Source organism: Mytilus californianus, unplaced genomic scaffold (genome assembly GCF_021869535.1).
Source record: "Mytilus californianus isolate M0D057914Y unplaced genomic scaffold, xbMytCali1.0.p SCAF_1, whole genome shotgun sequence".
NCBI classification, from domain to species: domain Eukaryota; kingdom Metazoa; phylum Mollusca; class Bivalvia; order Mytilida; family Mytilidae; genus Mytilus; species Mytilus californianus.
This window is the reverse complement of record NW_026262581.1, coordinates 130557679-130581260: the sequence shown is the minus strand read 5'-3', so window position 1 is coordinate 130581260 and position 23582 is coordinate 130557679. Positions and strand designations below refer to the sequence as shown.

Here is a 23582-nt window from a genome sequence, read left to right as displayed (position 1 = left end):
TAAAAGTATTTGTCTGAAGATAATGCATAGCAGTATGCTGTATTTAAACAAGGTGTCTGTTATTGCATAAAATGCAAAAAGACAGTAACAGATCCTGGACCAGTTCATTTAAACTAATACACATTATGCACTGTACTTATCCAACATATTTGGTTTTGTGTTATCTGACAAAACATTTTGTTCTTTTTAGTAAAGAAGCCAAAGCCTGATGGGGGTGTACGCATTATTCATGATTGTAGTAGGCCAGTAGGTACTTCCGTTAACGATCTCGTGGGCGAGTTTCCTAAACAAAAATTTCAAACTATTGATGATGCTGCTAAATTGGTGGCTCCAAATTATTTTTTGGCAAAAGTGGATTTAAAATCTGCCTATAGATCTGTTCGAATTAGTAAGTGCAAATTACCTTTTGGTGCAAAATTAGCACCAAATAATTTTCATAGATTGTCTCAGGCTGTCAAACGTATGATGTCACGTAGAGGCTTTACTATTGTCGCATATTTAGACGATTTCTTGATATGCGAACCAACACAAGCAAGATGTTTAGAAGCGCTAAACACACTAGTTCGCCTTTTGTGTTCTCTAGGTTTTTTGATCAGCTGGTCAAAAGTTGTAGGCCCTTGTCAAAAAATAACCTTTTTGGGGATTGAAATAGATTCCACGCTTATGGAATTGCGCCTCCCTGATGTAAAACTCTCTGCCTTGAAGAATGATTTAGCAGACAGTTGGTATCTCAATTTTCATAGTCTTAACTTTATTTCCAATAAAATAAACAAACCTCTGAACAACTTTCTTGGAATGTAGGGCTTATCTAGATCATCATCATCATCCTGAGAACTTTCTAAATCTGAGGTCATGATAGCCTGTTTCTAGTTATGGAAATAAACTTCAACTTCAGTGGAACACAACTAAATAGCTCTTGAAATTAGAATACCTTAATAAGAGAGCATTCTTCATAAACACATATACATTCAAACCTAGTACTTTCTAAAATTTGGATAAGTGTCAGTCTCTGTAAAATTACTATTTGTTCAATTCCTTCTTTTTAACCCTGTTGAGTCGAAATCAACTGATTTGAAGCCTGTTATCTCAACAAGCTCTGACACATTGCAACAGTAATGATGCCATGTTGACATTATAACTGCAATGCCTCATGAAAATCACAATTTTGCCTAATTTTTTGCTAAATTTTTATAGTTCTTGCTTCAGATAACCTTGGCGTCAATTGCATGAACCACCATAATTTTTGTTGAGCCTGCTACTTCTGTCCCAGAAAGCTAGACATAGGGATAGTGATGTTTCAAGGATTGAGGCAGAAATTAGGCCTTGCAACAGGCCATCTAAAAGACAACAGTCCAAAAGAAGATATTATTCATACAACAAGCCAACCAGAACTCTTAATCCTAGATTCAAGATGTTCAGTGCAGATTGAGCTAATACCAATGTTTGATATGACTAGGCTAAAGATTTAGCTAATCCTGCACTTGAAGAGAGCTAATAACTATGAAAACACAAGGACATTTACAATTACTCACAAATAAGTATTATCTCATGTTACTACAATGATTGCAAGTTTACAAAAATAAAATCAATTGGATGCCACAACACAAAAAAGTATGGAAAAGAAATAAAATTAAGTTTTTAGGTAACTTTTTTACCATAAAAGGATACACTATATTTTCTTTTCAATGATGATTTTGATGGTCTGGTAGTAGTCGTTGGACCTGTAAAAATAACATTGTATAATACTTCTGATCAAACTAATCACTTCAGCTTTCCCGATAATTGGCTGTGATGTGTATATTTTTTGAAAAAGTATTGTCATCTATAATAAATCAATTTTTTGTGACTGAAATATTTATGAAAAAATATATAAATAGAAACAACTAGTTAAAAACTGCCTAATGTTATAGTGCCCAGGAACCTCATCAGGAGCTGTCTATTGTTATAACTATTGGGTTGTTTTTTTTGTAATTAAGGGAATTGGTAGAGTATCAATAGTCTTAGGATTATTATTCTGATTTTTTTTTGCTAAAAAAAGAGATAATCAGATTGTACATATTTTCCATAGGAAAAAAAGCCCTTTATTCAGAAAAGAAAGTAAGCTACCTTTATTTAAACTAAATCAATGGTTAAGAAATGCCTTTTCATGGAAATTTTTAAAGTCCAATTAAACTTAATTCATGTGTCCAATTCGGCTAACTGAAACAAAGCTTACAAACATCAGTGATCGGGAAGGTCGTGCACCATGCGCAAATTGCGTATTTCGACCAGAAATGGTGCATAGAGTGGCAAATGTCAGCGCCAGTGTGGCGCACAATATTTTTTGTTTCGTATCTAAACGTTTAGATATAGTAAAATGGATTTCCAATCTTGTTTCGTGTCGCCATATTTGTGTACAAAACTGTGTTGTGTTCCCTCCAATGACAGGAGCACCGCCTATATATTTTTGGGCCGTCTTGGGCGTTTTCCTTCATGTTAAGGATAGCAACGTGCGGTTTATCTGATTACCACAAAAACGTAATTAACCATTATCCATGATCTAAATTTTCAAAGTAAACAACTTAAATTTAGTGAAAGTTGGCTAGTACAGACGATTTTTAAAAAAAATTATAATCTTTAAAGTAAACTTGCTATAATTTCGATTGAAAAACCCAAAGGCCTTTTATTTTAAAATAGTATGTGTCTCCATAAAAGGCGCTTAACTGTGCTTGTCAATTTTTTGGTCTTTAGTTCGTTTGTAAATTTTGTAAACATGCCTTCAGCGAATTGTTGTTGTGTCTTATCAAAAAACGTTACTCTCTTTTGTTAGTCTTGATAAAATAATAATGATACAAGAAATGCATAGGAAATGTCTGAAACGTCCTCTATAACGGAACGTCGGGAAGAAAGTATGGCAATCGACAAAGACTCAAATTTAATGTCAAAGGAACATGAACATGGACAAGGCGATGGTACCAGTAGTAACATTGTAAATAAAGGTTCTCTTAAATATAGCCCAGTTTGGGAGAAGTTATGGCCCTGGTTTCTGTATGATGGCAACCAAATGTTCTGCAAATCTTGCCAAAAATCATTTCAACTAACTTTGAATTTAATTGTTCTAGTTTTCTTATTAAGATTCATTTCTTCTTTCTTCAATATTTTGTGCCACAAAATCTAGATCAGCTACTTTTAGTCTGCCATTGTCATAGTTCTAGTAACTCAGTTTATTGTTTTTGCCCAATATTAATACAGCATAACAGTTATTATTTTTATCTTTTATTATGTTACTTCTATGATTGTACTGTATGGTTTGATAATTATTAATATACATGTATGTTCAAGTTTCATGTTTTATCAAAAGAATGAAATTCAATCAACATGATCAAATATCATAGATTTTTCAATAATTACTAGTACAGATTTTAAAAATCAGTCCAGATCAGATGTCTATTCTTGATCTCAGCATTTCCTTATTAATGATTCTGTTCATTGAAGTGGTGTTGGTCTAGTCATATGTTGCTCAGTTTTGTAGTTTTTTATTATAAGTCATAAAAAGTTTAATTTCTGAGTGATGTTACATTTCATGAACTCATACGATGTCATTCTTAGTCACATCAGAGACATATATTCTTTTGTATGTTTTTGGTAACATAAATCACCATGAACTAAATTAACTTTATTCACTGAAACTACATAAGCACAGGAACAATATCCATGATATCAATTAAAATCATACAGGTTAGTACCTCTTTGCTGAAACATACGCTTTTTTTATTTCTTGTTATAAACTAATGGCCCACTCATTTGACAACATGGCCCATTAATTCTAAAAATGGCCCATTGATTTTATTTTTGGGGGGCCAATGGCCCATAGAGAAAAAATCTTTCCAGATCACTGAAACGTATGTACAGATTTAACAACTATATTCTAAAAAATCTGTCTACTATAATAGAAACTGTATATCTTAACCCAGTTTACCCCTCTGTAATGGCATGCATGTTGGCTAGTTGACAAAGAAAAAATTATAAACTTGCAGTGGCTATGCAATTTAATCTCGTTCTTTTCAATGATTAACAACACTTAATTTACACAAACTAATGGAGAAAAGTTCACATGAAACTATATTTTATCTATCCAAGGTACAAGGGCAATAACTAAAAAAAACACTTTTGTTTCGTTCTTTAAAAGTTTTTATAAATATTTTAACAAAATGAAGGCTTCAGAGGAAATGCAATGCGATTTTCGTAATAATCAATATTTCAAAGGGCATAACTCGTTAAAAATATTTTATCAGCACTTATTTTAGAAAGTGTTCAAGACATTGATGATATAAACCTATAATATAAATTTCCATAAAAATCTGGCAAGAATTGTACACATGAGAGCACTAACAAAGCAATTTACCATATAATCAATATTTCCAAGGGCATAACTCTTTTAAAAATATTTTATCTGCACTGATTTTAGAAATCGTCCAAGACATTGCTGATATAAACCTATGATATAAGTTTCATAAAAACTGGCAAGAATTGTACACTTGAGAGCGCTAACTAGACCAGACAGACGCCTGCAATGCGTTGCGCGGGGGACAAAAATCAGACAACAGCCAGTCACATAAATATTTGCTTAACCCATGCTTACTTTAAAGCATTCATGCTTTCTTACAAACAATACCAACCGGAAATTAATCCACCTGATTTTAATTTTTTCTTCTTGTTCCTGTTTATCTCCTCTGTCTTTAATTCTTGAGAATCCTGAAATAACAAAAATACTGCATTATTGTAAAGCATATTATGCAATTTAATTATTGCGTACTTTACATTTAATATATTTCTTATATTAATGTGCAACAGTTTCTACTGATCAATATAAAAGTACACACTGAACTGAACAACATGGATCTAGGGTCAAACTAACTTAATTAAATTTATTGTTACCAGTTATGCCCAGCTGATTTTTTTGCCTTTAAAAATCAGAATATAAAATATCTATATATATATCTAGTTAAAAAAGAATTCTGAATTAAATCAATTTTAGACCATTAAACATAATTTTTTCATCTGACAAAGGATTTTATATGAGAATTTGATTGAATACCCTAATCAGAATAGAGCTTATATGTCAGATAAATCAATTAAAACTAATATGGTAACTGTTCCTGTTTGGCACTTACATCAGAAAAGATGCCTCTTCTTCTGCAAATAAAATGTCTAGCCTCCTGCCATATTGTATTTTTATGAAGGCAAATTAATTCTCAAATTTAGGTTAGCTCACCATATATTATATTTAAGTATGAACAAGAATGTGTCCATAGTACACAGATGCCCCACTCCCACTATCATTTTCTATGTTCAGTGGACCGTGAAATTGGGGTCAAAACTCTAATTTGGCATTAAAATTAGAAAGATCATATCATAGGGAACATGTGTACTAAGTTTCAAGTTGATTGGACATCAACTTCATCAAAAACTACCTTGACCAAAAACTTTAACCTGAAGCGGGACAGATGGACGAACGGACACACAGACCGAAAAACATAATGCCCCTCTACTATTGTAGGTGGGGCATAAAAATGCTTATCATATTATAATGATTTCTCATTTTAAGATACACACTTAATCCAAAAACCAATGGAACAAAAATATACTTCAAAGCCAAATGAAATATATAAGATGGGCATACTCTTTGCAACCAATCCACCTACCAATATTATCATATTATCAGGTCAAGTTACTGAGGAACTGATTCATGTCTGGAAACTTACCTGGAATACTAGAGCATAAAATTGAGGCCAAAGAGCCGATAGAAATAAGTTAATTCTCATTTTTTAAAGTTAAAAATTCACTTAAAATACAATAACTGTACCTCTTGAGATAATGTTGGATTTTCATCAGTTGTGTCTAATGCTGAAAAATTGAAAACAAAATTAGTTTTCATGTTATTGCATATTTTGGCATATAAGGCAAAAGAAAATAGGTGTTCATTCATAAAAAAACAATTCACCTTTCTAACCAAAAAAACCCATAACAAAACAAAAATTACACCACATCCAAGTTGAATAAAAAAACCATTTACAACAGAAAAAACAGGCAAACTCATAAACAATACCCCCGCCAGTTACCGAACAAGATAATAACCTTGATATCAGCAAGAGGTAAACAGGAAGTGAATGAATGATGGATTTGACAACACATCGCACAGTATAACATGCTAACATGAAGCTTAATACCAAATTTCAAGTTTTCCTATTGATCCATAGGTCAACGAGCTTGTAAAATTGCTTTCAGGCCTGTAAAATCAAATCTACAGGCCAATGGAATGTTAATAAATTTTTGTGAAGTTAACCTTGGGGGACATACTTCGCAAGATCTGGTTTGCGCTTACCCAGTTTTAATAAGCGTGGGGCGTTTGTCTTCCTGCGGACAGTGTTCCGCTGTACTAGCACCCTGATATCCTGCAACTACAGTAAGCTAGCACAAAGCAGTCAAAATTATACATACACCCATTGTTTTTTTTTATAAATCTATTTTATTTCCTTATCTTTTTTAAGTACATATAAAACTTTCTCCAATTATTTTTCCTAAATTCACAAACACATATTTAGGCCTATTTTAGGTTTATACAACACATTTGGCAACGAAATTCACATACACAATTTTGCATAGCAAATTTCTCCACTCTTTACTTGGCTGCTGGTGCACTACAACAATGTTGCTGTTGCTTATTGTCGTTTGTTTGGCTTTTTCTCCTGTTCCAGATTTTGGTGGCACATATTTTCTTTGTAAATTTTTCATTTTTTATTTTTTATTTAATTAAGTTCTATTTATTTATATTTTTTATTATTTAATCTGTCAATCATTATTCATTTTATTTTTTATTACTGTTTTACAATATTTAGGTAATGTTTTTGTCTCAAATGCCCCAAAAAGGCGTAAGTCAGGGCCGAGGGTGCGAGACCCTAATGAGTAGTCAAGGTTGTTAAAATCCCCCCTAGTAGTAGGGCCCATATATTCAAGTTATTGTGAAGACTGAATTTCAAAAAGCTGAAGTTGGCAGTTCCTGAGGAAAATGTAACAAAAATTTCATACATGGCCATAATATGTTTGACTATACAAGTATTTGGTAACCAAGAAGTTTTGGAGCAATAAATGTGAATGTATAGCATGGTATAGCATACTCTTATGAAGCTTAATACCAAGTTTCATAAAGCTGAGAATAGCTGTTCCCAAGAAAAAAAGATGAAAATTTCAAATGTAAAATCAAAAAACCATCTAGCATGCAATATAGCTCACAAAAAACTTGCTATCAAATTTAAGGAAGCTTTGATTTTGTAGTTACTGAAAAGATGCGGCAAAAATTTCATAGGACATAACAGAGGTAAACCACCTCCTAAATTGGACTTTTTTTTTATTGGAGTATTAAAAGCTATCCAACAGTGACCAATTCATTATAAAAACTCACCTCCCTTTTCTTCCAAGTCAATAAGTGATGCAAGACTTCTGGATAATATTTTACTTATAGCTGAAGAAGGGCTATATGTTTCCTAAAAAAAAGAAAAAGAATTTCAAATCTTGTACTTATTACCAAACCATAATGTTAACCCATCTTCTTGCAATTGGTCAGTTTTAATTGAATTTTATCTGGAGTTACACAATTCTGCTATTGTCTACAAGAATGTAGACTAGTCTGAGCCTGGCGACAAAGACTTGATACTGATAGACAAACTAGTCATGCTACAAATTTTGATAAAGGTCAAATGCAACCTTTAGTCAGAACAATATATTCACCAACTGGATATCTCCAATTAATCTGAGAATTTATTATATTTCTTGATTTTTACTACGGCTAGCCTTTAATATACCTCCTGCTTCTCAATTTCATTCTTCTTATCCTTTTTATTTGAATTATGACCCTTTATGTTCTCTTCTTTGTTTCTAAAAGACAAATGATAGTACATGATGTATGTTGATGTTTAAGATGTGTGAAAATTTAATCTTAGAAGTAAAAATGCTCTTCTATAAAAGAAGGTAAAATCAATTGTTTAATAGTCTCCCCGATTTGCTCTTCATGAGGTATTTACCTGCTACAGGGTGAAATAACACGATAAGCAAGATAATGGATGTTTCCAGAAAAATGACATGTCCCAGAGAGAAGTACTTTCTGAAGTTTATATTCAAAGAATCAAAATTGGTTTAAAAATGACATGCTTATGGAACTTAATACACTTTTCCTCATTGCTTTTTTTCTTACCAATTGATTTTTAAATGTCATGCAAATCAGGATTATCACAGAACAATTAACTAATGAAACATCCTACACTATTTTACTATTTTTTTTTAGATAACCAGTGCTTCAGATAGGGTTAAATGTTTAAAATGACAAAGGGAAAGTAATTTTACAGAGTAAAAATAACAGTTTTAACATGTTTAAATACGTGTTTGAAAACCATAATTACAGTCAAACGAGACACAAAAGTATATTTCAAAAGGGTTTAACTTTAGTTGAGCCTGAAAAATATACAACCAATATGGACCACAAGGAAGAATTACATATGATTTACAGCTCCTTATGTACATATCCATTGAACAACAATAATAACACAAGACTCCAAATGCAGAATAACTACTGATCATATTAATTAAAATGTGTAATTTACATTTTCAAGTTCAACAAGGTAGAGATCAATACTCCAAATGTACTTCTTCCAAAATGAATTTGGTCATTCTTTTTCACTCAACAGAACAAAATCTCATCTTCAAAAATGGACACTCTCCAACATTGTAGACTATAATCATGATAATATAATCATGACAAAAATATTTTTTTATTGATCTTAAATTGCTAATCATTTTTACTGTTTTAAGTTTCTCAACACAAAAAAAATTAAAAAAAAAAACTTCTGTCATTTAAGGACATTAACTCCAATAAGGAGTCACCTGAAGATTTCGGCCATTAGACTAATTTGTAGATCTTGTCTTGATGAACAATTTTGCTTTTAAAGTTTCTATTCATCTTTTATAGTTTTCAAGAAACAAGACAAAAAGTAGATAAAAATCTTCATTTAATGGCAATAACTCCAAAAAGGGGTCGACTGACGATTTCTGCCATTCGTCTCATTTGTAGATCTTGTCTTGCTGATAATTTTTTTCTATTTCAAGTTTCTCTCTATCATAATTTTCAAGATAGTAGACAAAAATGAAATAAATTGGTAATATTCGTCGTTTAAGGACAATAACTCCTATTAGAAGTCGTGACAGTTTTGATGTTAATGAACAGTAGGTAGATCTCCTCTATTTATAGTGGTTTTCAAGATATTAGAAAAAACTTGCATTTTACCCCAATATTCTATTTGAGACCATGTCAACCATGTTGGTTGGCAGGAAACGTCATTGGACACATTTTTTAAACTAGATACCCTAATGATGATTGTGGCCAAGTTTAGTTAAATTTGGCCCAGTACAAATGTAGTTGTTAAATTTGAAAGACGACGGATGTCATGTGATGAGAAAAGCTCCCTTTGGGCCAGGTGAGCTAAAACTGTTATCTCGGAAAATGTAGTCTAGTCTAGAAGTCCATGCATTTTATTGACATAACATTAAATGAACAAACTTATGGGACGAATGAAATTATTGTCCAGTTTATATATTACATGTAATGCTTATTTGCATATCTTTTTTTAAAAATGCCATCCAAGCAAGATTGTTGTTCAGAATTCTAAAAACTCAAAAACAAAACAAAAAACAATTAAAAACCAATTGTTCAGAGAACAAATGAAGATCTTTCCACCTCAAATATTCATATTTTGATAGGAAAATATTGAACTTCCGATTTAAAATGTCAATTCTGGTGTCAGATGATAGCTTAATTTATTCCAAAAGTAGATACTTCTGGTTTACAACATTTCATTTCCGGTTTCATTTGAACCTTACCTAACACTGATTCCAAAAATATAAAGTTTTAGTAATTTTACATGAAAATAATGCAAAAATGGCTACTTCTGGTTTACAAAAGATCACTTCCGGTTGACCTTCTTCAACGTGATATGTCAGCAACCCAATGTAAAAGACCCTATGACATTATTATTTTTAATAAGTTAGCAAAGATCAAAATCTAAAACGTCAAATTCAACTTTGACCTTGACCTAAATTTTAAGGTCATAAAGCAAGGACCTCAAATCAAAAGACCCTAGGTCCCTACTATATATGGTTAATGAGTTATACCACCATACAGTTAATTTTAAATATAAGAGGGGAGAAAACTCCCATAAATTGCCAACGTACCCTTTCAACCAAAATTTATGTGTTACGACATGTCGCAACTAACAATTTTGTAAAATATTATGTAGATATCTTATACGGTTTCTGAGGAAAAGCCAAAATAAGCCAAAATTATAATTTAGAACATGACCTTGACCTTTGACTTTGACCTCATTTTCATTTTGGTGGACCAAGGACTTCAAAATAAAACACCCTTGGTCTCTATCACTTATGGCTTATAAGTTACTATTACATTTCACTTATATCAAATACAGAAGGGGAAATAACTCTAATATGGAGTCTCCGGAGTGCTTCGGTAAAAATTATTCTCAACATCCCGAGGATGTAGCGAGCAATTTGGCAAAATAATTTTGTCCTAATCTTTTACGGTTGCGAAGGAGTAGTAAACACAAGAAAAACAGTGTTTGGGGAGATAACTCTTACAAAGAAAAGTGTTCGGTTAAGCAGTGTCAGTTTCAAAAGCGTATAAACTGTTCAATATAATATACCAAATATCTAAGCGACATCTTGCGAAACAACAATACTGCGCAAGAACAAAAATTAGGCGGAAGAAAAAAAATAATAATCAGAACAAAAGCAAAAGGTCTTTCCACTTTTCTAATTAAAGAGTTCACAATTGTTATGACAATGATTTTTTTCTCTCAAAAAAAAATGAAAAAGGCACAACAAACCTGATGAAAACAGACAAACAACAATCCAAATTCCATCATATCCGAGGCATCTTGACTCTAACAGTGTTTTGACTATTACAGATATACTTACATTTTCAATTCTTCTTCCTTTTCATCGCCAGAGTCCTGAAAACAAAGCAAATACCTTAATGTGTGAATATCTGATATGAAAAAGTCATCTGTAGCTATTTTTCCCTACATATCAAGAAAAAAGTTATCTTAACTTATGCCAAATGGTATCTTTCAGAAATGGAATTAATCTCAAAACACATACATGCTATTAAATTTACATGGTCTTAACTTTATAAAAAAAATCTGCAAATTAAAGAGAACATGAACTAAACAAGATGGTCAAATGCCCTTTAAAATGTGAGTTGCCTGACAAAAGACATCAGAGAAGTTGAGCTCACCAGGTATCATCATCTGTAGCAAGCATTTGAAGAGTTCGAGGAACATAATTCTTGCTATAAGTCTTTGAATTCTTAACCCTTACCATGCGGGGCCCTTAATATTACGGTCAGACCCAAAATATCATTATATGGCTCCCATGGCTCTCGGAGGTCAACTTTATGACATTAATTTCAAAGTGTATGCATGTTACCTCAACGTTACGCTATTTATTGTCATGTTCCTCATGTTTAATGTTCATTTTGAGCTCAAATACCAACTTCGAAAATTGAAATCGGATAAAACTGGGTTTTTTGGAGGGGTGGGCTTCCCTTTGATGTCTGACACACGAAGTTCAGAGGCCTATAATTTCAAAAAATAGTGTAAACCCGCTGATCATGTTTATTATTGAAATACGCCTAGGAAACGGCTACTTCCGGTTGCAGGTCCAGTTGAAGTCAAAAATTGGGAAATTCCGTATTTTTTGTGCAAATGACCTTCTTTAGACTGCTGTACACAGATCAGTTTCACTCTGGCCTAAGAAATTTTGGGGTTAATGTGTTCACTTGGGTCCACTCTACATGCAGACTTTTTTTTTATTAATATCTTAGAGAAATGAAGGTTTTAAAGCAAATGCAATGTGATTTCAATTATAATTAATATTTCCAAGGGGCATAACTCTTTCAAAATATTTGATCAGAACTTATATTTTTGAAAGTTTAAAGACATTGCTGATATAAACCTATGATATAAGTTTCATAAAATTCTGACAAGAACTGAACACATGAGAGCGCTAACAATGCAATTTTCCATATAATCAATATTTCCAACAATAAATTTCCTAAAAATCTGGCAAAAATTGTACACCCTAGAGTGCTCATAAGGCAATTTTCTATATAATTGATATTTCCACGGGGCATAACTCTTTTAAAAATTATTGAATGGCACTGATTTTAGAACTTGTCAAAGACATTGCTAATATAAACCTATCATTTAAGTTTTATAAAAATCTGGCAAGAATTGTACCCATGAGAGCGCTAACGAGGCTATTTTCCATAAATTTAATATTTCCAAGGGGCATAACTCTTTTAAAAAAAGTCAATCGTCAACCATTATAAAACTTGTCTGAGATATTGCTCATATTAACCTATAGTATAAGTTTTGTAAAAATCTGGCAAGAATTGAACCCGTGAGAGCTCCAACAAAGCCATTTTCCGTAAATTTAATATTTCAAAGGGCATAACTCTTTTAAAAAAAGTCGTTCTGCCACCATTATAGAACTTGTCCGAGATATTGCTGCTATTAACCCCTAGTTAAAGTTTTATAAAAATCTGGCAAGAATTGTACCCGTGAGAGCGCCAACAGGGCCATTTTCCATAAATTTAATATTTTCAAGGGGCATAACTCTTTTAAACTAGAGGCTCTCAAGAGCCTGTATTGCTCACCTGTATCTACTGTGGTTTTGGAAACCATGTAAAATAAGGTTAAAATCATAATAAATAGTATTAGATACCCTAATAATGATTGAGGCCAAGTTCGGTTTAATTCGGCCCAGTAGTTCAATTTAAAGCAGGTCATCCCATTGTAGTCTTACAATAGTTACTGTAGACCCCTTATCATTATTTAAATAAGTTTTCAAGTTGTGACCATTTGAAATTGTTTTTTACAATTTTCCCAGGGACTTCTATAGTAAACCCCCATGTTCTATTTTTAGCCTTGGCGGCCATGTTGGTTGGATGACAGGGTCATCGGATACATTTTTCAATCAAGATACCCTATTGAAAATTGTGGCTTAGTTTAATTCTATTTGGCCCAGTCGATTAACTGGAAAAGATTTTTGTAAAAGATTACAAAAATTTACGAAAAATTGTGAAAAATTGACTTTAAAGGGCAATAACTCCTGAAGGGGTCAATTTGGCCCAGTAGTTCCAGAGGAGCAGATTTTTATAAAAGATTACAAAAATTTACTAAAAATTGTGAAAAATTAACGTTAAACATGTTAAAGGGCATAGGCGGATCCAGGAAGGGCCCTGAGGGGCCCGGGCGCCCCTTTTGTGGAGAAAATTTGGTTGATTATATAGGGAATCACTGAAGCATGACTGGAGTGGGCCTCTCTTAGGTCAGTCAGCGGGCCCCCCCTTATAAAAAGTTCTGGATCCGCCACTGAAGGGCAATAACTCCTTATGGGGTCAATTGATAATTTTAGTCATGTTGACTTATTTGTAGATCTTACTTTGCTGAACAATTTTGCTGTTTACAGTTTATCTCTATTTATTATAATATTCAAGGTAATAACCAACTGCAAAATTTCCTTAAAATTACCAATTCAGGGGCAGCAACCCAACAACGGGTTGTCTGATGCGTCTGAAAATTTCAGAGCAGATAGATCTTGACCTGATGAACATTTTTACCCGGTCAGATTTGCTCTAAATTTCAGAGATATAAGCCAAAAACTGCATTTTACCCCCATGTTTTATTTTTAGCCATGGCGGCCATCTTGGTTGATGGGCGGGGTCATCGGATACATCTTTTAAACTAGATACCCAAAGGATGATTTAGGCCAAGTTTCGTTTAATTTGGCCCAGTAGTTTCAGAGGAGAAGATTTTTGTAAAAGGTAATGGACGACGACAACTACGACACCAAGTGATGAGAAAAGCTTAAAAAAGACGATCGTCAACCATTATAATACTTTTCTGAGATATTGCTGACTTTAACCTATAGTACAAGTTTTATAAAAATCTGGCAAGAATTGTACCCATGAGAGCGCTAACGAGGCCATTATCCATAAATTTAATATTTCCAAGGGGCATAACTCTTTTAAAAAAAGTCGATCGTCCACCATTAGAGAACTGGTCAGAGATATTGCTGATATTAACCTGTAGTATAAGTTTTATAAAAATCTGGCAAAAATTCTACCTGTGAGAGGGCTTACAAGACCAGACGGACGGACACACGGACGCTCAGTATTTCTATGTCCCCGGAAAAAGCATGCACGGCGAACAAAAATAATTTCTTTCTACACTAGATTTATTGCTCTTCTTCTCTTACTTCAGGTAAATAAGCTTTTTTCTACTTACCACCAAAAATGACTTCTGAGAAGAAAATATTCTGGATATATCTAGAGGGATTTGATCTGAAAAGTCAATAAATCCTTTATTATAGTAATTAGATTTTTAAAACTTATGGTATACACACTTACGGTGTATATTGAAATTGTTGCAAAAATAAAATGGAATATTTAGAAGGCATTTAATCAAATGCAAATAAAATGGTTTTGTGTAAAAACATGACTGAGAATACGTTTAACATGTATAAAAATTGTGTCAAATATGATTATTAAAACACAGGCACTTGTCTCTGAAAAAAAAATTTCCTATATACCTTAATATAACACAAGGCACCTAACTTGTATATTTGAGAAATAAAACCCAGTCGCTAGCTTTCTTTATATTTCTATTCTGCAGTTGTCTATCCTACTGAAACTTGTTGTAAATCTACATTAAATCATTGGTGTATTATTTGATCAGCACTTATTTTCTAAAGTGTCAAAGACATTGCTGATAAAAACCTATGATATAAGTTTCATAAAAATCTGACAAGAACTGAAGACGTGAGAGCGCTAACAATGCAATTTTCCATATAATCAATATTTCCAAGGCGCATAACTCTTTTATAAATAATTGATCAGCACTGATTTTTGAACTTGTCAAAGACATTGATGATATAAACCTATAATATAAGTTTCATAAAAATCAGGAAAGAATTGACACACGAGAGCACTAATGATGCAATTTTCCATATAATTAATGTTTTCAAGGGGTATAACTCTTTAAAATAAAATGCTCCGCTGGGCGCAGCTTGATACGACCGCAGAGGTCGAACCCTGAACAGTTGGGGCAAGTATGGACACAACATTCAAGCTTGATACAGCACTGAATTTGGATTGTGATTAAATATTTGACACAGCATAGGTTTCTGGCACAGAATGAATGTGGTCTAAGAACTTAAAAATTTTTAATTTACCTATTCAAACCATATCATTATTATTTGCTTTTATATATAAATCAGAAATAACCAAAATGGAAAATTTTTAAGAAAAAAAAAGGAAAAAAAAATCCCCCCCAATTTTTTTTAACCCCCTTATGATTCATCACCCCAAAACTCAGTCCCAGTCTTCCCTTTGTGGTATGGTACCTTGCAGTACAATTTCATAGAGATCCATACACTTGAACACAAGTTATTGTCTGGAAACTAGAAAAATGCTTGTTTTTTGGCCCCATATTCCTAAACATTTAGGGCAATTACCCCTAAACTCAAACCCAGCTTTCCCTTTGTGATATGGAACCTTGTAGTACAATTTCATAAAGATCCATTCACTTACACACAAGTTATTGTCCTGAAACTAGAAAAATGCTTGTTTTTTGCCCCTAATTCCTAAAATTTAGAGGCAATTACCCCCAAAATCAATCCTAGCCTTCCCTTTGTGGTATGGTACCTTGCAGTATAATTTCAGAGAGATCCATACACTTGAACACAAGTTATTGTCTGGAAACTAGAAAAATGCTTATTTTTGGCCCCTAATTCCTTAACTGTTGGTACCATAACCCCCAAAATCAATCCCAACCTTCCTTTTGTGGTATTGAACCTTATGGTAAAATTTCATAGAGATCCATTCACTTAAACTAAAGTTAGAGTGCGAAAACCAATGTGTCTTCGGACGACGACGACGCCAACGTCATACCAATATACGACCACAAATTTTTTTTGCGGTCGTATAAAAATAATTGATTGTCACTAATTTTCAAACTCATCTGAGACATTGCTGATATAAACCTATGATATAACTTTCATAAAAATCTGGCCAAAATTGTACTTTTAAATTAGAGCGCTAATGATGCAATTTTTCATATAATTAATGTTTCCAAGGGGCATAACTCTATTTTAAATAATTGATCGGCACTGATTTTCAAACTCGTCAGAATCATTGCTGATATAAACCTACAAAGAGCACTAAGAAAGCCATTTTTTATATAATTAATGTTTCCAAGGGGCATAACTCTATTTAAAATAATGGATCGCACTGATTTTCAAACTCAACCGAGACATTGCTGATAAAACCCTACAATATAAGTTTAATAAAAATCTGGCAAGATTTGTACTTAAAAGAGCGCTAACGATGCAATTTTTCATAAAATTAATGTTTCCAAGGGGCAAAACTCTTTTAAAAATAATTGATTGGCACTAATTTTCGAACTTGACAGAGACATTGCTGATATAAACCTACAATATAAGTTTTATAAAAATCTGGAAAGAATCGTACACATGAGAGCGCTAACGATGCAATTTTCCATTAATTAATGTTTTCATGGGGTATAACTCTTTTATAAATAGTTCATCGGCACTGATTTTCAAACTCATCCGAGACATTGCTGATATAAACCAATGATATAAGTTTTATAATAGTCTGTCAAGTATTGTACATGTGAGAGCGCTTACATGACCCAACGGATGGAAAGACAGACGGAAGCCCGGTATTTCCATGTCCCCCTGCAATGCGTTGTGCAGGTGACAATTATCTGACGGTAGTTTACACCCCCCTTTTCACCTAGAGAACTAGCAATTGCTTGAAAACTCCGGCAATTTCAAATTGTGTGTAATCGTTTACAATATTTTAATGGGGAAACCTGTTTTCCATCATAAAGTAGTAGTTGAAAATGCTAGTAAATGGTTCTAGAACACTCGAGTGTTAAAACTAGTTAATATCACAAATAAACAATTGGGAACGTTGTATTTCATTTAACTGGAAGTTTGTATAGCACGTGTAAAACAAAAATAACAAGTGAAACTGCGAGCTACTGCTCACTGATGATACCCCCAACCCAAATATTTGACGGTAAACAGGAAGTTGTTGAGTGATCAATCTGAAAACGCATCACTATGTATAGCTGACTTATATAACCACTGACACCAAATTTCAGAAATCCTTGTAATGTAGTTCCTGAAAAAAATGTGACGAAATTTTTCAACTTGGATGTGTTGTGTAAAATGATGTAAGTGTTCGGTAAACAGGAAGTTGTTAAGTGATCAATCTGAAAACGAATCACACAGTAAAGCTGACTTATATAAACCCTGAAACCAAATTTCAGAAATCCTTGTATTGTAGTTCCTGAGAAAGATGTGACGAAAAATTTTCATAGGACGGATGGACGGACTGACGGATGGATGGATGGACGGGCAGACAGAGGTAAAACAGTATACCCCCACTTTTTTAAAGCGGGGGTATAATAATTAGTGAGTGTGTGAATAAAATCCGTACTTCATAGTTACTACTAGAATACCTAGAATATGACTTTGAAACTGAAACAATTTCGTTCTTTAGTTAAATACTATTCAAAATATCCATAACATTAATGTTGAATGATCTTCAGCTAAAACAAAATGCATGCGTCAGTATGAAACACCAACGTTTTGTAGTTAAATACATTGTAATGCGTAAGCTGGTTCCTGGGTTATTTATACTTTTTTCATTCCAGTAAATACAAGGGGATTCCAGTTTTATGCTATGCAATGCTATGAAAAGAAAACAATAATTTGTAACAAAGCATTTAATTTTGATATTTATCAGTTTATATTGGATTTTGAATGAAAATTGCATATCAATATGGATTAGGTAAATTATTGATTTTGAAAATTAGAAGGGCACCTAGTACATTTTTAATAACAAACATGGCAGAACGTAAAGAAACCTTGCTAAAAAGTTTTTCTCTTATTTCTTGCTTATCGTACTCTATAATCTGCACCCCTATCTGACAATATTAATTTTGGAGAAAAAAAACTCAAATTATACAAGCCTCAATACAGCAACTCTAGAATGACATATCAGAACTTTTTTTTTAATCATAACAGTTGGTTATGTTGGACAATTCCAACAATTTTGTAAAGTTGCCAGTAAATCAGTTATGGTACAATATGTGAAAAATTTGCGTAAATCTGACCATCTCTGAAACAACTAACTGGAAAATTTGAAAGGGTCCTTTCTATCAATCCCAACAAAAATGCTAAGTTTGGAGGAAATCAATCCAGGAATACAGGAGTTAGTGCGCAATATGCGATATATTTGCCTTACAGGAAATTTTTTTTGGGTCGTAAATTTGACTGTCTGATGTAAAAAATTTCAATTTTCTTCAATCTTCTATCTGAATGTAATCTATCAATGTGTTAACGGTAGCTTGTTTACTTGAATGATATCAGTTGAAAGAATAATTGAGGAGATTCTGTTTCTGTTTCTGGTTTTGTTTTTCATTGTTTTTTTCTCACAAATAAAGAACTGTGATTTCAGCTTTCCTTTGAGTGCATAGAAAAAATTTCAGAATAGTGTTATTCATGCCTCCATCTTTTTTTATTTTCATTCAATGTCATTGGCCTAAATAAATAAGAAAGAAATATGCTATACTTTTAAAAACATAATTAATAGATGAAAAATTAACAAACAATAAATGTATTTATCAAAGTTGTACAAAAATCGAACATGTAAAAATGTTGTTTGTTTATAGTTGACACGTGTTTGGTTATTTATAGTAAGGTCGGTTCGATTTGGATATTGAGTTCATGCACGAGTGAACCAGACATGGGGTAATTGAAATATGTAATTGTAATTGACCGTAATTAATTACAATTTCTCAAGTAATTGAAAGTAATGAATTACATAGCCAAAATTGTCTGTAATTGACAATTACTTTTCAACTACAACTCAATTACATTTGAAATTTTGGATCAGAAAGATTGAATCTTGTGTTTTCCAAAAAAATGATTAAAAGCCATGACCTTAGTAAATGTAGTTAGCTGACAAAGCAAAGCCTACACAGTATACTTTCTGTAATTACACAACCATGGGAGATTCTTTATTTTGTATTGAAAGAACAAAAACAAAAAACAAAAGATGGTAGAAACATGCCATAATTTGTGCTTAAAAGAAACCATTAGTAAGTCACTGTCTTATACCTTAATTAGCTTGTTACCTACATGTATATTCAGATAGATATTGTGAGACATTGATTTAACATAATCAATTTTAAAGGACATTGTCTGTCAATAAATATAACCTCTGGCTATTTGTTTTATTATAAATATATAATGACTGTTTTTACAACAGTTATGTTTGCATGTTAAACCAATTAGAGAGATATAAATATACCCCATGGTACATGATTTTTTTTTAAATCAATTAATTGTGATTAAAACTAAAGTATATTTTAAAAAGTCAGGCTTTCTACATCATTACTTTAAAAAATAATTTTAATAAGTTGTGAACAATATTAAAATTAGGGCTCTCATTTTGTTTTATTTTCAATGAAATAAATTAAAATATAAAATTTCAATAGGTAATTAAAACAAAATTTAATAGTTTTAAAATATTGAATAAGGCTTTTTTTATCATTTTGAGCATTAAATTAAACCAGACCTCTAGTATTAACGATTCCTGATAGACAAAGTATTATGTGAACTTCAGATTTATGTATGTTTTTTTTTTATTCCTGTAAAACACCAGATATCTAATTTTTACTCTTCTTTGATACTGGCTGAATTTGAAAATAGTCGTTGTAGATCTCATTTGTTATTACTATAAAGCAATGTATGATACTTATGTACATATCATAGAATAAATGCACGTTTTCAATATTTTATCTAAATTTTCCTTTCAAAAGTAACTGAAGTAATTAATTACATTGGCAAAAAAAGTCAAATGTAATGTGTAATTTAATTGAAGATCTTGTAATTGTAATTGAATGTAATTAATTACTTTCAAAAGTAATTGACCCCATGTCTGGAGTGAACTTAGGTGGTTTAAAGTCATTCGAGCCATTGCAGTCAAAGTGTACAGTAGCATTTTGCCAGTTTCTCTTCAACATATTTTTTGGTAAAATGGCAAGTTCTGAACGTGAAGAAAGTCCAATTTTAAGACATTATGATACTGACATAACAGATACGGTAACCAAAATTGCAGACTTAACCATGAACAATTTTAAACAGTATTTTGACAGTAAAATTGGTAGCCTAAAGAGGGAACTTAGAGAAGACGTGATGAATAAATCAGAAACCTTGTTTAAACAGCTTAAATTAGAACATTCTTATAAGTTTAAGTTTAATGGTAACCAGGTTCAGCACGAATTTAATTCTGAAATTGATTATGAAGTATTCAGGATCAAACGTGCAGCCAAGCGTGATGAATATTCTAAAGTCGGGGATATTTGCCATGACATTAAGGAGAAAATTCATAAGCGGAACAAGTGTATTTAGATCGCTGACAAGTCACCAGCAGGATGGGATACAGTCAAAGAATACCTGTCAGACGAGCTTGCTTCGGATTCCGAGAATGAAAAGAAAATTGGGTCTGCCGAAACACGTGCCTTGCGTACCAAGAAGCACAAGGAACATGAGCGTTTTAGAGATCAAGGTGATAAGTATTGTTTACATCATGTATAGTTTTTCATCATATTGAATATAAAAATTTTATAAAAATGAACATTTAGGTACAATTCAGTACATGTCATTTGATTATGAAAAAGAATCTCTCTCTACATCTGTTTAGGGAAATGAGAAGAACATTTATAATTATTGGAAAGATAATGATACAAATTCATTTGTTTTAGACATGATTGATAATGGTTATTCTATCCCGTTTATCACGATTCCACCAGTTATACTGTTATATTTAACAAGAACTATATAATAATGCTGAATTTGTTTCAGAAGCTAATTCAGAGCAAGGATTTGTATAGACTACAAAATGTTTTATCCTTGCTCAGAGCTATTAAATAATAACTGTATTGTACAGACCTTACTCACTGTTTCGTTTCAAAGATCGGAGAAAAGGGGGTCATTTTTTGACCTACGTGTAGTTAAACACGTTTGGGACTAAATAATTCAGTTCTTCTTTTGATGGTATCCAGTTAAAAATCAGATTTTTAATGATTACTAACTGTTAAAAAAGTTAAAAAAAAGGTAAATAGCAATCTGACATGTGCAGATGATATTATGTATAGTTATCACAAGCTTTAGCTAAATTATAATGCAGTTACCAAGAGTTTTATTTTGATTATTGTTGCTTAATATACCACTGGGCTTGATACTAGATTTCTTTAATGCTGAGTACATTTTGAGTAACTATTGGTCTTAATCACTTGGCTGATTGATTGTTAAATCTACTGCATGTGTTGGTTAATATTGAAACCACGTGCTCCTGACTGGTTGTCATTGATGCTAATTGGCTGGCTGTTATTGAAGCCACTGTGCTGATTTTTATTGAAGCCATTTGACTGGTTCTTATTGAAGCCTATGTGCTGATTGCTATTGACACCACTTGACTTGAAGCCACTGGACTGTTTGTTATTGAAGCCACTGGGCTGGTTGTAATTGAAGCCACTGGAATGGTTGTAATTGAAGCCACTGGGCATGTTGTAATTGAAGCCACTGGGTTGATAGTTATTTAAGCCACTGGGCTGTTTATCATTAAAGCCACTGGGCAGGTTGTTATTGAAGCCACTGGACTGGTTGTTATTGAAGCCAATGGGCAGGTTGTTACTGAAGCCACTTGACATGTCGTAATTGAAGCCATTGGGCTGATAATTATTTAAGCCACTGGGCAGGTTGTTTTTGAAGCCTCTTGGCAGGTTGTTGCTGAAGACACTGGCCTGGTTGTTATTGAAGCTACTGGACTGGTTGTTCATTGAAGCCACTAGGCAGGTTGTTGCTGAAGCCATTGGGCATGTTGTAATTGAAGCCACTGGGCTGATAGTTATTTAAGCCACTGGGCTGTTTATCATTAAAGCCACTGGGCAGGTTGTTATTGAAGCCACTGGGCAGGTTGTTGTTGAAGCCACTGGGCTGGTAGTTATTGAAGCCACTGGGCTGTTTATTATTAAAGTCACTAAGCAAATTGCTATAAAAGCCACTGGGTGAATGTTAATTAAAACGACTAGGCGATTGTTTTAGACACTACTGATTGTTATTGCAGCTATTAGGCAGAACTTCAGAAACGCATATTGGTATATTATTTGGTATGAAAAAGCTACCTAAATAAACTTTTAAATAGTTATATTAAAGATGCTGACATACACCTTGACTAATTTTTCGTTAAAATAACATTCACTAAGAAGTTCAATGTTCATAAGTTTAGAAATGATTCCAGACGTCTTTCATATACAAGAGCCAGGGCTAACACCGGTATTTCTGATAGGATTTTTTATGAAGCATAACAGGTTAAATTGGACAGAGATAAGGATGGTTACGTTAGAGAAGACTTTAAAGCACAGTTATCTGTTTATCAAATTTAGGAATTCATCAAATATTCAATGCTATTTTCCCGTTCTTTGTGTTTCGAGCGCACTTGTCTCTGCAAGTGGCGTCTCCCATGTGAGTTTGTGGTTATTTGATAAATATTTTATGTTCGTTTGAGTTTACGAATTAGAATTTAAATGTATTTATCAAAGTTGTACAAAAATCGAACATGTAAAAATGTTGTTTATTTATAGTTGACACGTGTTTGGTTATTTATAGTAAGGTCGGTTCGATTTGGATATTGAGTTCATGCACGAGTGAACTTAGGTGGTTTAAAGTCATTTGAGCCATTGCAGTCAAAGTGTACAGTGAGTAGCATTTTGCCAAGTAAATAATATTATTAATTATATTATTTATTTTAAGATTTGTAGACCACTAGTTTGGGGAAACCAGTACCAGCTGCTTAATGTCGGTGTATTTACACGAACTTTCCACAATATTATACCTATATTAATAATTAAATGTGCGCTTGTCTCTGCAAGAGGCGTCTCTCATGTGAGAGTTTGTGGTTATTTGATAAATATTTTATGTTCGTTTGAGTTTACGAATTAGATTTAACAATAGTTATTCACAGTTTTTTAAGCATTAATAGTCATTTTGCTATCAAACTTAACATTGTCATTGTTTCAAACACTGTTAAAATATATTGGCTAAAGCACTGTCTATATTACATTGAAAATATAATAACTTAAGTACTGGTTTTGGAACACTGGGTCATATAAGTACAAGCTAACTAGACTGCCTTTACAACACTTGGCTTGGGTAAGTTTATTAAATGTTTTTTCAGCAACAAAACCTTCCGACTGATGATTTGACAACATTCAACTTTTCTATCAATGCCTGTATTTACATACAATCATCCTTGGTATGTGGCATAAACAGAGGCCATATCCTTTCATTCATTCAATTTTCATCTCTACAACAGAACA

At 32.6% G+C, this 23582-nt stretch overlaps 1 protein-coding gene across 1 annotated transcript in view; it reads right to left on the bottom strand.

Annotated features, from left to right (window-relative positions):
* LOC127714005 (synaptonemal complex protein 3-like) overlaps positions 1-23582 on the bottom strand; it is a 50329-nt gene that overhangs the window by 24147 nt on the left and 2600 nt on the right. The window contains exons 3-10 of the mRNA XM_052219957.1: positions 14394-14449; positions 11020-11054; positions 7842-7914; positions 7442-7523; positions 5846-5886; positions 4659-4734; positions 1669-1721; positions 776-860 (exon numbers count right to left, since the gene is read on the bottom strand). Of these exons, the coding sequence (XP_052075917.1) occupies positions 776-854 (79 nt within the window). The 5' untranslated portion in view covers positions 855-860; positions 1669-1721; positions 4659-4734; ... (3 more) ...; positions 11020-11054; positions 14394-14449. The remainder of the gene's footprint in view (positions 1-775; positions 861-1668; positions 1722-4658; positions 4735-5845; positions 5887-7441; positions 7524-7841; positions 7915-11019; positions 11055-14393; positions 14450-23582) is intronic.